This window comes from Scaptodrosophila lebanonensis, unplaced genomic scaffold (genome assembly GCF_003285725.1).
Source record: "Scaptodrosophila lebanonensis strain 11010-0011.00,11010-0021.00 unplaced genomic scaffold, SlebRS2 tig00000053-arrow-pilon, whole genome shotgun sequence".
Taxonomy (NCBI): domain Eukaryota; kingdom Metazoa; phylum Arthropoda; class Insecta; order Diptera; family Drosophilidae; genus Scaptodrosophila; species Scaptodrosophila lebanonensis.
The window spans coordinates 292,184-306,693 of record NW_022060548.1 but is presented as its reverse complement, the minus strand read 5'-3'; the positions used below and the strand labels follow the sequence as shown (position 1 = coordinate 306,693).

At 38.9% G+C, this 14,510-nt stretch overlaps 3 protein-coding genes across 3 annotated transcripts; 2 read left to right on the top strand and 1 right to left on the bottom strand.

Moving 5' to 3' along the window:
• Positions 1–59: 59 nt before the first annotated feature.
• LOC115624089 (vam6/Vps39-like protein) lies at positions 60–3,077 on the top strand. The gene is made up of 6 exons (XM_030518679.1): positions 60–195; positions 259–737; positions 799–1,284; positions 1,342–2,219; positions 2,306–2,708; positions 2,775–3,077. The coding sequence occupies exons 1-6, from the start codon at positions 123–125 to the stop codon at positions 3,075–3,077; spliced, it is 2,622 nt and encodes an 873-aa protein (XP_030374539.1). The 5' UTR covers positions 60–122.
• Positions 3,078–3,443: 366 nt separating this feature from the next.
• Positions 3,444–6,816, top strand: LOC115624088 (vam6/Vps39-like protein). Its single transcript, XM_030518678.1, has 6 exons — positions 3,444–3,715; positions 3,779–4,257; positions 4,316–4,801; positions 4,859–5,736; positions 5,823–6,225; positions 6,292–6,816. The coding sequence occupies exons 1-6, from the start codon at positions 3,643–3,645 to the stop codon at positions 6,592–6,594; spliced, it is 2,622 nt and encodes an 873-aa protein (XP_030374538.1). The 5' UTR covers positions 3,444–3,642; the 3' UTR covers positions 6,595–6,816.
• Positions 6,817–7,535: 719 nt separating this feature from the next.
• Positions 7,536–9,278, bottom strand: LOC115623755 (homeobox protein Hox-C4). The gene is made up of 4 exons (XM_030518290.1): positions 9,033–9,278; positions 8,627–8,939; positions 8,327–8,536; positions 7,536–8,002 (listed from the first exon to the last, which is right to left on the bottom strand). Exons 1-4 carry the CDS (start codon positions 9,276–9,278, stop codon positions 7,536–7,538), a joined length of 1,236 nt encoding a protein of 411 aa, XP_030374150.1.
• Between the last annotated feature and the right edge of the window lie 5,232 nt (positions 9,279–14,510).

Here is a 14,510-nt window from a genome sequence, read left to right as displayed (position 1 = left end):
GGTTTCCAGAAAATAAACAGTCTCATTGGCAATTTCAACATACTTAATAAGTTAGCCGCCAATCAATTTCACATTTGAAAACCACGGTATCGTGAAACCTAGACCAAAATAATAACAACAAAATGCATCAAGCTTACACATTTGAATCCGTTCTGAAAAATAATCAGGACCCCATAGAATCCATATCGGCCTATGGTAAGAAATGGTACCAATTTAATTTTGAGTATTTAAAGCTATTGGTGTTCATGAAACTTTTAGGTGATCACGTTATTGTCGGCACACGGGGTGGTAAGCTGATCCTTTACTCCGTGGATAAGGATTTGAAGGTCGACATGCGTATGTACAGCAACATCAGCAAGAAGCCAATCAAACAAATGGAAATGATTGCGGTGGAGAATTTGCTGTTTGTCCTGACCGACGGAATGATACATGTCTGCGATATAAGTAGAATCGAAGGGAACTTCGCGCTCATGCACAAAGCGGAGGACACAAAGGGCTGCACCCTCTTCTCGATTGATGTAAAGATGCCGAAGTCTCCGACGGGGGAAATGGTCGTATACGTAATACGTATTTGTTGTGCCAAAAAGCGTACCCTAGAACTATTTGTTTGGGATTGCAAATCAAAATCTATTAAATCATTCAATTTTAGCATCGAACTAAGCGGTGTGCCCAAGGCGTTGTGCTGGGTGGACGATATGGTGTGCGTTGGTCTCAAGAATAAATATATTGTTTACGATGTATGTTTCACATAATGTTGTATTAAAAATGCACTATTTAATATGGAAAATTTTCGCTCAGATGACTTCCCCATTGCCGGAAAAGAAAGATACTTTTCTGACTTCTTCAAAATTCAGCATGGAACCGTGTATTTGCCTTATACGCAACCGGATGCTTGGCATATCCAAGGATGACTTTCTAGTGGCTGTAGAGCCAAATGATTACACTAAACCAAAAGATGGCGACAGTCAGTCGAGGCCATCTCCTCAACCAAATCCGTTAAAACCACTACAATGGAGTAGTCCGTTATTGGGCCTACTCTGGGACGACCCGTATGCTGTTGGCCGCACTAACAGTACCATCGAGGTGCGAAACCTTGGTGGTAAGGATACTCTCATTCAACGTATTCCCGAGCTTCAAAAAACCAAATTCTTGGCGCACTCCGAGAGTGGTAAAATATTTGCAGCTTCCACATCCGAATTGTGGTGCCTACGAATGGTAGATATAACAACACAGCGCACTCAATTGCTGCAACAGAAGAAATACCAATTGGCCATAGAACTAACAGTGAGTTGCAATCAGAATTTTCTACAATAGCTATCGAATCTCTATTCCCCATTCCAGCAAGTTTCTGAGGAACATAGCGAGGTTAAAGCACAAACTATACGAGAAATTCGCATGATTTATGCTAAGGAGTTGTTCATGAACAAAGAATTCAAAGCGGCGATGAAGGAGTTCGAAATGGCGGCCATCGATCCATATGATGTAATACGTCTCTTTCCAACCCTCGTTCCTGAAACAAAGTCAGTGGCTGATGCCGTTGCTGCCTCGAATATACCTCAGCTAATAGATCGAGACCTGGAGAATGCGTATCTGGCCCTCATTGACTTTTTAGCTGTTGCACGCCAAAAAGAGGTCGTTAAGTTGCGAGACAACAAGAGCAGCTCCAAGTCCTTACTGGAGATAATCGACACCACACTGTTAAAGTGTTATTTGCAAACCAACGATACGCTTGTCGCTCCGCTGCTTCGCCTCAATCAAATTCACTTCGAAGAGGCGGAGAAAACGCTGAAGAAGCATGGAAAAATAGCCGAACTGATTATTCTCTATCAAGTAAAGGGCAAACACAAACTGGCACTCCAGCTGCTCAAATCTCAAGCAGCCGTGGAGGGTTCAGTTCTGCAGGGACGAAATCGAACCATACGCTATCTTCAAGAGCTGGGCGCCGACCATTTGCCACTGATATTCGAGTTTGCCGATTGGGTGCTGGAGGAGGATCCTGAAGAGGGTCTCACCATATTCACCGAGCAACTGATTGAGGTCGAACAGCTGCCCCGCACCAAAGTCCTGGACTTCTTGATTAGTAAGCACAAGGTCTTAGTCACTCCCTATTTGGAGTACATCATAAAACAATGGAATGATACGAATACGTTACGCCATAATGTGCTGATTAAACAATACCGAGACCAAGTGCAGCGCCTGATGGAACAAAATTCTAAGGGGTGAGCATACAATTTATATCAATATCATTAATATTTCAAAGCTGCCAATGATTATTATATGTTATATACAAATCTGTCATTTGCAGAGAGGCCACCCCCGATTTACAGCCAATGCGCGCCAAGCTTTGTAAGTTTCTGGAGGAATCCAATAGTTACTCACCCGATCGTGCGTTGGAGGATTTTCCCACCACAATGCTGCTTGAAGAACGCGCGCTAATTTTGAAACGTCTGAAGAGACACGAAAAAGTGTTGGCCATCTATATACAAGTGTTTGGCGATATAGCTAAGGCGAAAGCTTATTGCGAGGAAAACTATGAGGACGATAAGGAAATATTTCACACACTTCTAAAGACCATACTTTGTCCCACGACAATGCCGCCATATGAGGGCGTGAAACTGCATCCAGACTTTCTGCGACCCAATCGAGATGTTGCCCTGGAGATTCTAAATTCCTATGCGCTCAAAATCAATCCGATTACCATATTTCCCGTACGTTTTCTCAAAATTTGTTTAACCCCTGTGCAAATTAAACATCTTATTCTTCTCTGATTTCAGTTCCTGCCTGACGACATGCCTATGCAGCAATTGCAATACTATATGGAAAAGGTGTTGCGCCAAAAAATCGTGGAACAACACGAGCGTCACATTAAGCGTGGCCTGCTCGAAGCGGAATTGGCCCGTTTGAAGGCTGCTGTACAGAAGGAGATGGAGAAAAGCTTTGAAATTACAGAATCCACACTTTGTGTCGTCTGCAAGAAACGTTTCAACATTCAAGGAGTCTTTGTTCGCTACCCAAATGGTCACCTAGTCCATTTGTCATGCAATGATCGGACTGTGAAAGCTGCAGCGCCGCAATAAAAGATAAATGATTATATTCTTGAATACATAACCAAAGTTGAAATGTTATTGAATTAAACAAATTTGAGCCGCCCTTTGAACTTACTAATACAAAAGAATAATTAAAGGACTTTGTCAATTCCACAAATGCAGAAATGGATTAAATAAAACACTTTTCTATTTATTTTTTTCCTATTTATGAAGCATATAAAGATAACTACCATTTAAAACATTAAAACAGTGGCAACGCTCTCGATAAAGTCACACGAACGACATCCGATATCGCATAATCTTTAGTTGGTCAAACACGGCACAAAGCGACAACAACTCACATCACTAACAAAATATGCAATAATCTGCACGCATCCTTTAATCAGAAAGACTTCGACTGATTTGCGCTCCAAAAGGAATAAATATCAAGATTTAAAACAAATAAAGAAGACAATAGTAACTTGCATGGCAATTTCCAAATACTTGATAAGTGGGCGGCCAAATAATTCCACAATACTCAACAGTATCGTGGAAACCTAAACCAAAATAAAAACAACAACAAAAACCTAACCCAAAATAAAAACAACAATTCAAAATGCATCAAGCTTACACATTCGAATCCGTGCTGAAAAATAATCAGGACCCCATAGAATCCATATCGGCCTATGGTAAGAAATGCTACCAATTTAATTTTGAGTATTTAAAGCTATTGGTGTTCATGAAACTTTTAGGTGATCACGTTATTGTCGGCACACGGGGTGGTAAGCTGATCCTTTACTCCGTGGATAAGGATTTGAAGGTCGACATGCGTATGTACAGCAACATCAGCAAGAAGCCAATCAAACAAATGGAAATGATTGCGGTGGAGAATTTGCTGTTTGTCCTGACCGACGGAATGATACATGTCTGCGATATAAGTAGAATCGAAGGGAACTTCGCGCTCATGCACAAAGCGGAGGACACAAAGGGCTGCACCCTCTTCTCGATTGATGTAAAGATGCCGAAGTCTCCGACGGGCGAAGTGGTGGGTACTGCCATACGTGTTTGTTGTGCCATCAAGCGTACCCTAGAATTTTTCTGCTGGGATCTTAAATCGAACATTATTAAATCACTGAAATATAGCATCGAGTTAAGCGATGTGCCCAAGGCGCTGTGCTGGGTAGACGACGTGGTGTGCGTTGGCTACAAGGATGAATATATTGTTTACGATGTAAGTTTTTCGAAACGTTGCATTCGAAATGTTGAATTATTTTAACATTTTCGTTCAGATGACTTCCACACCGCCGGCAAAGAAAGATCCTTTTCTGACTTCTTCAAAATTCAGCATGGAACCGTGTATTTGCCTTATACGCAACCGGATGCTTGGCATATCCAAGGATGACTTTCTAGTGGCTGTAGAGCCAAATGATTACACTAAACCAAAAGATGGCGACAGTCAGTCGAGGCCATCCCTGCAACCAAATCCGTTAAAACCACTACAATGGAGTAGTCCGTTATTGGGCCTAGTCTGGGACGACCCGTATGCTGTTGGCCGCACTAACAATACCATCGAGGTGCGAAACCTTGGTGGTAAGGATACTCTCGTTCAACGTATTCCCGAGCTTCAAAAAACCAAATTCTTGGCGCACTCCGAGAGTGGTAAAATATTTGCAGCTTCCACATCCGAATTGTGGTGCCTACGAATGGTAGATATAACAACACAGCGCACTCAATTGCTGCAACAGAAGAAATACCAATTGGCCATAGAACTAACAGTGAGTTGCAATCAGAATTTTCTACAATAGCTATCGAATCTCTATTCCCCATTCCAGCAAGTTTCTGAGGAACATAGCGAGGTTAAAGCACAAACTATACGAGAAATTCGCATGATTTATGCTAAGGAGTTGTTCATGAACAAAGAATTCAAAGCGGCGATGAAGGAGTTCGAAATGGCGGCCATCGATCCATATGATGTAATACGTCTCTTTCCAACCCTCGTTCCTGAAACAAAGCCAGTGGCTGATGCCGTTGCTGCCTCGAATATACCTCAGCTAATAGATCGAGACCTGGAGAATGCGTATCTGGCCCTCATTGAATTTTTAGCTGTTGCACGCCAAAAAGAGGTCGTTAAGTTGCGCGACAACAAGAGCAGCTCCAAGTCCTTACTGGAGATAATCGACACCACACTGTTAAAGTGTTATTTGCAAACCAACGATACGCTTGTCGCTCCGCTGCTTCGCCTCAATCAAATTCACTTCGAAGAGGCGGAGAAAACGCTGAAGAAGCATGGAAAAATAGCCGAACTGATTATTCTCTATCAAGTAAAGGGCAAACACAAACTGGCACTCCAGCTGCTCAAATCTCAAGCAGCCGTGGAGGGTTCAGTTCTGCAGGGACGAAATCGAACCATACGCTATCTTCAAGAGCTGGGCGCCGACCATTTGCCACTGATATTCGAGTTTGCCGATTGGGTGCTGGAGGAGGATCCTGAAGAGGGTCTCACCATATTCACCGAGCAACTGATTGAGGTCGAACAGCTGCCCCGCGCCAAAGTCCTGGACTTCTTGATTAGTAAGCACAAGGGCTTAGTCACTCCCTATTTGGAGTACATAATAAAACAATGGAATGATACGAATACGTTACGCCATAATGTGCTGATTAAACAATACCGAGACCAAGTGCAGCGCCTGATGGAACAAAATTCTAAGGGGTGAGCATACAATTTATATCAATATCATTAATATTTCAAAGCTGCCAATGATTATTAAATGTTATATACAAATCTGTCATTTGCAGAGAGGCCACCCCCGATTTACAGCCAATGCGCGCCAAGCTTTGTAAGTTTCTGGAGGAATCCAATAGTTACTCACCCGATCGTGCGTTGGAGGATTTTCCCACCACAATGCTGCTTGAAGAACGCGCGCTAATTTTGAAACGTCTGAAGAGACACGAAAAAGTGTTGGCCATCTATATACAAGTGTTTGGCGATATAGCTAAGGCGAAAGCTTATTGCGAGGAAAACTATGAGGACGATAAGGAAATATTTCACACACTTCTAAAGACCATACTTTGTCCCACGACAATGCCGCCATATGAGGGCGTGAAACTGCATCCAGACTTTCTGCGACCCAATCGAGATGTTGCCCTGGAGATTCTAAATTCCTATGCGCTCAAAATCAATCCGATTACCATATTTCCCGTACGTTTTCTCAAAATTTGTTTAACCCCTGTGCAAATTAAACATCTTATTCTTCTCTGATTTCAGTTCCTGCCTGACGACATGCCTATGCAGCAATTGCAATACTATATGGAGAAGGTGTTGCGCCAAAAAATCGTGGAACAACACGAGCGTCACATTAAGCGTGGCCTGCTCGAAGCGGAATTGGCCCGTTTGAAGGCTGCTGTACAGAAGGAGATGGAGAAAAGCTTTGAAATTACAGAATCCACACTTTGTGTCGTCTGCAAGAAACGTTTCAACATTCAAGGAGCCTTTGTTCGCTACCCAAATGGTCAGCTAGTCCATTTGTCATGTCACGATCGGACTGTGAAGGCCGCTGCGCAACAATAAAAGAGCATGGGAAGGAATAGGAGAATTATTTAACAAAACAAATTCGAGCTTTTCTTAAAAAAAATCTCTTAATTTGGAGAGCTGCTATTTAGTTCAATTGTCTTATACTGTCAATATTTTCCATATTTATAAAATGTTGAATGTCAGCATTAAAAAAAATGTTTATAAGAACTTTATAACACTAATTAAACTAGTTTATATAACCAATCAATCCAACAAGCAATAAGGGAAGAAATTAATTAACACATGTAATACTATATTTATCTAAATCGTAAAGAAATAAAGGCTTTATTTAAATTTAATCGATTGGTTTATACATTTGTAACTGCTCGATCTCACTCAATCTCACGTACATATATCGCAGATTTCCGAATTGGTTTGTGAAACCAATTCCATTTGTTTCCGACCCTCTTACGAATATATTGCAGGGTGACCAGATCTGCATGCAGCTTTGGTTATCTACTCGATTAACCATTTATATCTTAATTTCTCTAAATTTTCTAAGTTTATGACTTAATCAAACAAAGCCGAACTTATAGAAAATCTGGAATTACTATATTATTGAAAACAAATTCAATCTTCACTTTATATGTGTCTTCGCTTTGTTACGGTCTGTTGGGGAGTACTGCTGATAAGTTCTAAATCAGAATTGTATCAAGCCGATTTAGATTTAGGTGTTATCTTTCTTCATAAGTTTATTATTGATGATATAGAATCCTCTTCTCTCTTAATATATCGATCACTTTTCAGTTTCCCGAAATATAAACTGTATAAATATTTTCTCCATTTACCCATCAACTCAAACATTCACTTCGCGAAATTGCGGGAATTACCACCCAATTAATATAAAACATTTTCAGATATTTGTATTTTTAGTATACTATAGTATTTACAGATGTATGGTTTTATAAAGAGAGTGCAATCTATTATAATACAATAGTTTAAGCCTCCTCGCTTCCATCCATCAAGCTGTCCCCGTCCACCGAGTCATTGCATATTGACAAATCGGATTCGGAAGCAGCTCGCATTGGGAGCGAATGCTTGCTATCCTCATTATCCTCCAGGCTGGGGGAGGATAGCGTAAGATTCCCTGTATTTGAGGCGGCTGCGGAGGCTATGGGCAGTTCCAAATTGGTTCCCGCCGCTGTGCTGGGCAATTGACTTTGTCGTATGAGGGCCAAACGTTGTTGCGTCAATTCCAGATGATGCTTTCGCCATTTGATGCGTCGATTTTGAAACCACACTTTCACCTGCGCCTCTGTGAGTTGGAGAGTGTGTGCCAGATATAGTCTCTCCGGTCCCACCATATACTGTTGACGCTCGAATTCCGCCTCCAGGCGTTCAAGCTGCTCGGGTGTGAAAATTGTCCGAACTCGTTTATTCTTCAGCGCGCTTTTCTTGTGGGATTCTATGGGAAGTGCATTCGTATGAATTGTCAGTTTAAATATAATCAAGAGAGATTGTTTTTTATATTTTGGAATGATTGAAGGTATGAGGGAACGATCGATAGCAAGCTTATAATTGTATAAAATCCAAATATTAAGTATGTTTATATTTCCATATTATGCAGAATCGAAATTGGTAAATGTTCCCAAAAAACTATAAGTCAACCAAATAGCTTTAGCGTTTTATCGAACTTTTACCAAATTTAATTCATCATCGAAATCGAATTAGACAGCTTTACGATTTAATTAGTGGAGCTTATTAAAAAACTAAATGCCTACATTCTTACCCGATTTAAGTTTCTCGCGCTGGAAGCTGAGCGTTGCTTGCTGGGCATGGTGTTGATGCAGTTGCTGGAGACTTTGGAGAGCGGAGGGTGCAGTGGCGACGGCGGCGGCAGCAGCGACAGCGGCGGCAGCCGCGAAATTGGCGCGCTGTTGTTGTTGGTGCTGCTGTTGTTGCTGCGAATGTAAATGATGATGAGCGGCGGCAACATGTTGTTGTTGCTGATGATGTTGCTGGTGTTGTTGTTGTTGTACGGTGGGCAGATAGCGAGTAACTAGAGATGGGACGATGCTGTTGCTGTTATCACAATTAAAGTTATTTACACTTTGGCTGTTGTTGTTGTTGTTGCTGCTGCTGCTATTATTGCTGTAACTGCTGCTGTTGTTGTTGTTGCTGTAGCACTTGCTGTTGTTGTTGTCCTGGTCAATGACATCGCCCGCCCCCACACCCGCGCTGAGCGACAAATTAATGGCATTATTATACTCCTTGCGTTGATTCTCAATCGCACTCTGCTGCAGACCCAAAATGGCGGCTATTGTGAATGACTTGCCGACATCGAGGGTGGTATGTGCCTCAATGAGATGCGCATGCGATGTCCCACTGGCTTCTTGTTGTTGTTGCTGCTGTTGCTGCTGGTTGCTGTTGTTGCTTGTCTGTGTGTGTGGGTGGGAATGTAACTGTTGTTGCTGTTGCTGCTGCTGCTGCTCCATTTGATATGAACTTTGACCCGCTGCAGTAACTGCTGCAGCTGCTGCGGCTGCAGCTGCCAATGCCACGCCCCCAACTCCAACTCCAGCTCCCACATGAACATGGCCGTGTGTGGTGTTGTTGATGTTGTTGCTGCTGCTACTGCTATTGCTGTTGTTGTTGCTGTTGTGGTTGGCCTGTTGTGTGTTATGCAATGCCAGAAAGTGTGACAAAGGATTTGCGTGATATTTCGAAGGATTCTGCAACATGCTTAGTATTTGGCACTACTAGCCAAACTTGTAGTTGTTATTATTGTTGTATTTGTTGTTATCTCGTCGTCGTGGTCGTCAGTTTCTCTGCTCTTCTGCTTCACGCTCTGGAAATTGTACACAAATGAACAAAACATGAGAGAAATGTCAACGACTTGGCCCATCATTGTCTTTCGGGCTGATTATGCTGCAATTAAGTGGATAGTGTAGTTAACCATCCATAGGCAGCCAACTGGTAATCCTAGACACGGCCAGACAGTGTGTGCATACATATACATACATACATACTATATGCTCGTACATAAATACATATGTATAAGAATGGAATGGAACAAAAGACTTTCGTTCATTGTCTAAAGTTTAGACTCTAAGCCAAGAGCTGTATGGATATGCACACATACATACATATATGCTCGTATTTACATACATACACATATGCATACAATACACGCATTTATAGGCAATACTGTGGAAATCACTCGGAAACTAATCTAACAGAGAACAGAATTCGTATTGTTTACTAAATGATGAGCAGTAAGCTTATAGGAAAACATTTGTTTTCTTTATATACAAAAGTTGGTCCTCAGTGTTGAAGGAAAGCTTTATTGATCCCCCAGAATTCTGATGTTTTTCGAGAATGCCATCAGTGCACCGGGAGAGAATTTTACTGTCTTCTTCAGTGAGGCAAGCCTGGGATCGCTGAGGTATTTTATTAGAGGTTCTCCAGAGTTTTTATTACTTCTGTTTTTTTGCAATTCACAAAAGCGTCGTCAGTTATTGGGGTTCGCTGAGGTATTTTATTAGAGGTTCTCCAGAGTTTTTATTACTTCTGTTTTTTTGCATTTCACAAAAGCGTCGTCAGTCATTGGGAATTTATATGTGCAGAAATAATTGTCGATTTTGGAATCAAATATTGTAACAGTGTTATTCAATATTTTATTTGTTTTATTTGTTTGTTTCAAAAAAACATCAGCACAAAGAATATGTTCAACATTTAAATTGAATAAATATTTTATCATTATGGGGAATACAAATGAATACAAATTATTTTATATTAACTGATAACTCTGAGAAGGCTGAGTTGACTATTTTTGAAGCAACCCATCTAACTTTTCTGTTAATGAAAACAAATATTGATCTCTAATAATTGATCTAAAGATTTAGGCGAATATAAACTTATAAGAAAAATCTACGTTAGTTTGTTAGTTTTTTTTTTTTTTTATTTTTAGGAAATTCAGTTCTAAGTTACAAGATTTGAAGTATTTTTTATTAAAAGGAAAAGGACCGGTTCTGTTTGCATATGAATGCGTGTATAATTGATAGAATACATTATATTTTTACCAAAATACCGTTATCTTATAATTACTTCAAAGCAAGCTACGTCCAGCAATAAACATTTTCTATCTTTAAACATTAGGTTCTTTTCTAGAAAAACTTTTTCGGCTGTACAAGCAATAATTGTAAAAAAAATGAAAAAATATATGAGTATGTTAAAGAATATTGAGATATGGATACTTGAAATATATTTATGAATTTTGAAAATAAATATACATTTAAACTGTAACACTCGAAGATATATGAAATGTACATCGCATTCCTTTTTTACATCCCTCTTCCAAACTCCATTCAAATATTTCTTCATGATCTAAGCTCCCGCAAACCTCAACTCAATAAATCGATATATTTTAAAAAAGCTATGCTAACAGTTGTTTATTTTATTGCTCGTATAAAGGAAGAGCAGTTTGATTGTAAATAAGTGAATTGAATCCTTAGAAATTTTCCGTACCATCGATGATTGCTCTTAGGCAATGTCTACTGTAAAGTTAGTGATATGCAAAGACACGAAGAAGTAACAACACCAACAGGTTAAGCAACAACCCGAACACATTACCACAAGCTGCTTAACACATATACACTCGGCTAGAGATTCATTCAGACACTCAGCCACTCACACAGACAGGCAGACAGACACCCATACACTCACATTATGGTCATGCACTTGAGGCAAGTGCATTTACTTAATTGCAATGCTTTTCTCGCTCTTTGATCAACTCGAAACTTGATGCCTTAATTGAGACTTTGACTTTGTCACTTTTGGCCAGCTTGGTTGCATTATTGTTGCAACAATTACTTCTTGTTGTTGCTGTTGTGGCTGCAATCGCTGCTGGCCAGAAATGCAAATACATGCCTTATTGGCAACAACAATAGAGCTTATTTACTCGGCTTGTGGACACGACTGTGCGGTGAAATGCATTTAAATGCTTGCGGTCTCGTTGTGGGCAAATATAAATAGGTTTATACCTACATACAAACATATAGAATGAATACTAAATAAAACATGAAATATGTTCTTGTTGGAATTTGCAAATCCGTTTTAAATAAATGCAATTTGTCTTATTTTATCAATGTCTAGTAAATCCTTTCATGGCCGGGGTGACTTTCTGAGAGGAAAGAAAGCAGTTGGAGCAGCTCATTATAGTTTTGCCATAACATTCCGAAAAGCAATGCGCAACTCTTCAGGAGAAAGAAGGAAATAATTTCCTATTTCTCTGCAAGGTCTGTAAAACTAAGAACCGTCTTCTGATTAGCCAACAACAGTCAAATAAAAAGCTGAAGTCTGCTTGAGTCGAGTGCGAAAAGAAGTTTAGGATACCATTCTTGAAATCTGTTTCTGTTCATGACTATTCATATATATTTTAATAGCAAAAGTATGTTATATAAATCTATACCAGTTATCAGACAAACTGCAAACATTTACAAATTAATCCTAACATTTTTCAGTTATAAAAAGTTCTTAACCCACAAACTGGAACAGATCTGTTGTTCTGATTCCTACATAGTATTAAATAGAGTATAATTTAAATGAATTTCAAATCAATATATATTTTAATCTACATATAGTATACTAACAATAATTTAATCAATTATTTTTATTTCATTTTCACATATTTTGGTTCAAAAACTGTTTATGGCCATCAGTCTGTTCATCTTTTAAATGAATCATTAGAATATTTAACTTAGCTTATATATACAAGTATTAACAATTGTTAATTATTTTTCATCAGAAAAAAAGTCTCAACCAACTTCCTCTAAACACGATTCACACAGGCATACATAAATATGTTTATAAATTAATAAATGATCATATGTTAGTTTAATATAAGACCTATTATTCTGTACATACAGGAAGCTGAAGCTAATGATTCATTAAACATTAATTTAGTACCTAATTTGTTATTACATACTAGCTTTAACATGAAATATTTATATTCTATTTACATCAAATTAAATTTTGTTTTTTTTTTTTAATTTAAGCATGGAAACCGTTCATACAGGTTTAGAATCAAATTAAATAATAATAACTCATCCTTTAAATTAAAAATAAAAAAAAAAAACAAGAAAGGAATGAGTAAAAAATACATATGTTCATGTACAGTTTCAATATCATACATTTACATCAATATCTTGTCTGGGGAATCGGGCAGAGTTTGAGCAGAGATTACATTTATTACTATAACTATCTTCATAACTGAATTTACGGACACATAATCACTAACTTTATGTAATTGCCAATTTTAAAAAAATTCTAGTTTTGAAATATCACTACTTGTAATAGCAGGGGAGTGGGGGGATGCATCAGAAAAATGAACAAACTTGATCTGCTTGGGGCTTAGGGGAACCTGGATACGAACTCTTGTACCTTCTGAGATCCTTTCGTTCATACAAGCTTACCCTTTTACCTTGTTGGTATAGGGTATAGGAACTGAAATTGTAATTACTTAATGAAAGGTATATTTTTTTTAAAGCGAAGTTTCTTATAATTAATATGTGGTAACGACTTCATACATTCCATATCATGCCCACTACTTTCTAAAATGAACTACGTTCATCGACCTACAAGCTTTTGGAGCAACTCCATTTACAGAAGAACGAATTAGGCAGGCAGAATGTTTTTACTGTGAAATAAACTCTCTGTTTTAATTGCTAATAATCCCTCTTTTGTCAGAATTCACATAAATAGATATATATACATATCTGTCCGATGTAGCAGATACAATTAATATTTTATGCTATATTTAATTTAAATTTCGATTCAGTTGGAGTCTTTCATTGAACGTAGATTCATCAAAGACGTTGATGTTGATAGCTTCCAAATTTAATTAACTATAGAATAAAATATTCCTTTTAACTGGACAGATATACATACATATGTACATATTTACATTAAAATGTACATGTACTCGTACATGTACATATGTATGTATTTAAGCTTTATTTGTAATATTATTAAAACTTAAAACGGATTTAATGTTAATTACCGTCGGCTAATTTAATACAAGTTTGTTTCTTAAGCAACAAAAAAGTGAAATTTACTTAACATTTATTTATTTAAATGAAATAACTGCAAATTTCACAAACCTTGCCATGAAAAGTTAATATATTTATTTCACCGTTTAATAAACGCGTAATCCAAAAAGTGTTGCGTAGTCCAAAAAAATATTGGCTAGTTCATGTTTTAAACATTAAATTTCTATGAATTTAATATGTTTACGTTTTTTTACACTTTCTTGATATTTTTTTAAAACCCCGGAGTGATATTCGTGTGTTTGTAACCGACGGCAAAAATATGACAAATTGCTGCCTACAGTCGCGCGCTTTCGATAATTCCGTTGCATAAAAGTCCTGGAGCACATGCGAACGCGTACGTGTTGCAAACTCAACTGAACTGAAAAGTCCATGGTCGTAGAATTTTTACAATAGACGCAGCCAGCAGCAACAGTCGTAGTCGCAGTCGTCGGCGGCAGTGGCAGATGCAGCGACGCTTTTAACTGTATGTGTGTGCTGTGCCGTGATTTTTCTCATATAAGATGAGGCGCTCATCCTGAATGTTTTTTTGTTGCTGTCGCGGGATAACGAGCTGTAGCGTAACAACGTCGTCAACGTCATCATCAGCAACATCATCATCAACAGCATCAACAGCATCAACAACAACAACATCATCATCATTATGATTGTGTGCGATTGCCAGAGCAACCAACGAACCAACCACCAAAAGCAGCAAAAGGCAGTTACATAAAAATGAAAAGCCACCACCACCCAACCACCACCCACGCCCACCTATCAGGACAGCAACCCGTCCTCCTCTTCCCCCTCCTTATCCTTCTCCCGCAACTATGCCTACACCATTTTGTTGGACGCTTTTGATGCCCCCCGTGCGAGTGCATGAAAAGT

Bases quoted from the DNA above. Each gene is read 5' to 3' on its own strand.
- LOC115624089 (XM_030518679.1), top strand. From the start codon at position 123: ATGCATCAAGCTTACACATTTGAATCCGTTCTGAAAAATAATCAGGAC. The intron at 196-258 runs GTAAGAAATGGT...TGAAACTTTTAG, and splicing joins AGAATCCATATCGGCCTATG to GTGATCACGTTATTGTCGGC. The intron at 2,220-2,305 runs GTGAGCATACAA...TGTCATTTGCAG, and splicing joins ATGGAACAAAATTCTAAGGG to AGAGGCCACCCCCGATTTAC.
- LOC115624088 (XM_030518678.1), top strand. From the start codon at position 3,643: ATGCATCAAGCTTACACATTCGAATCCGTGCTGAAAAATAATCAGGAC. The intron at 3,716-3,778 runs GTAAGAAATGCT...TGAAACTTTTAG, and splicing joins AGAATCCATATCGGCCTATG to GTGATCACGTTATTGTCGGC. The intron at 5,737-5,822 runs GTGAGCATACAA...TGTCATTTGCAG, and splicing joins ATGGAACAAAATTCTAAGGG to AGAGGCCACCCCCGATTTAC.
- LOC115623755 (XM_030518290.1), bottom strand. From the start codon at position 9,278: ATGTTGCAGAATCCTTCGAAATATCACGCAAATCCTTTGTCACACTTT. The intron at 8,940-9,032 runs ATGGAGCAGCAG...CAACAGCAGCAA, and splicing joins CGGGTCAAAGTTCATATCAA to CAACAACAAGAAGCCAGTGG. The intron at 8,003-8,326 runs GTAAGAATGTAG...CACTTCCCATAG, and splicing joins GCGCGAGAAACTTAAATCGG to AATCCCACAAGAAAAGCGCG.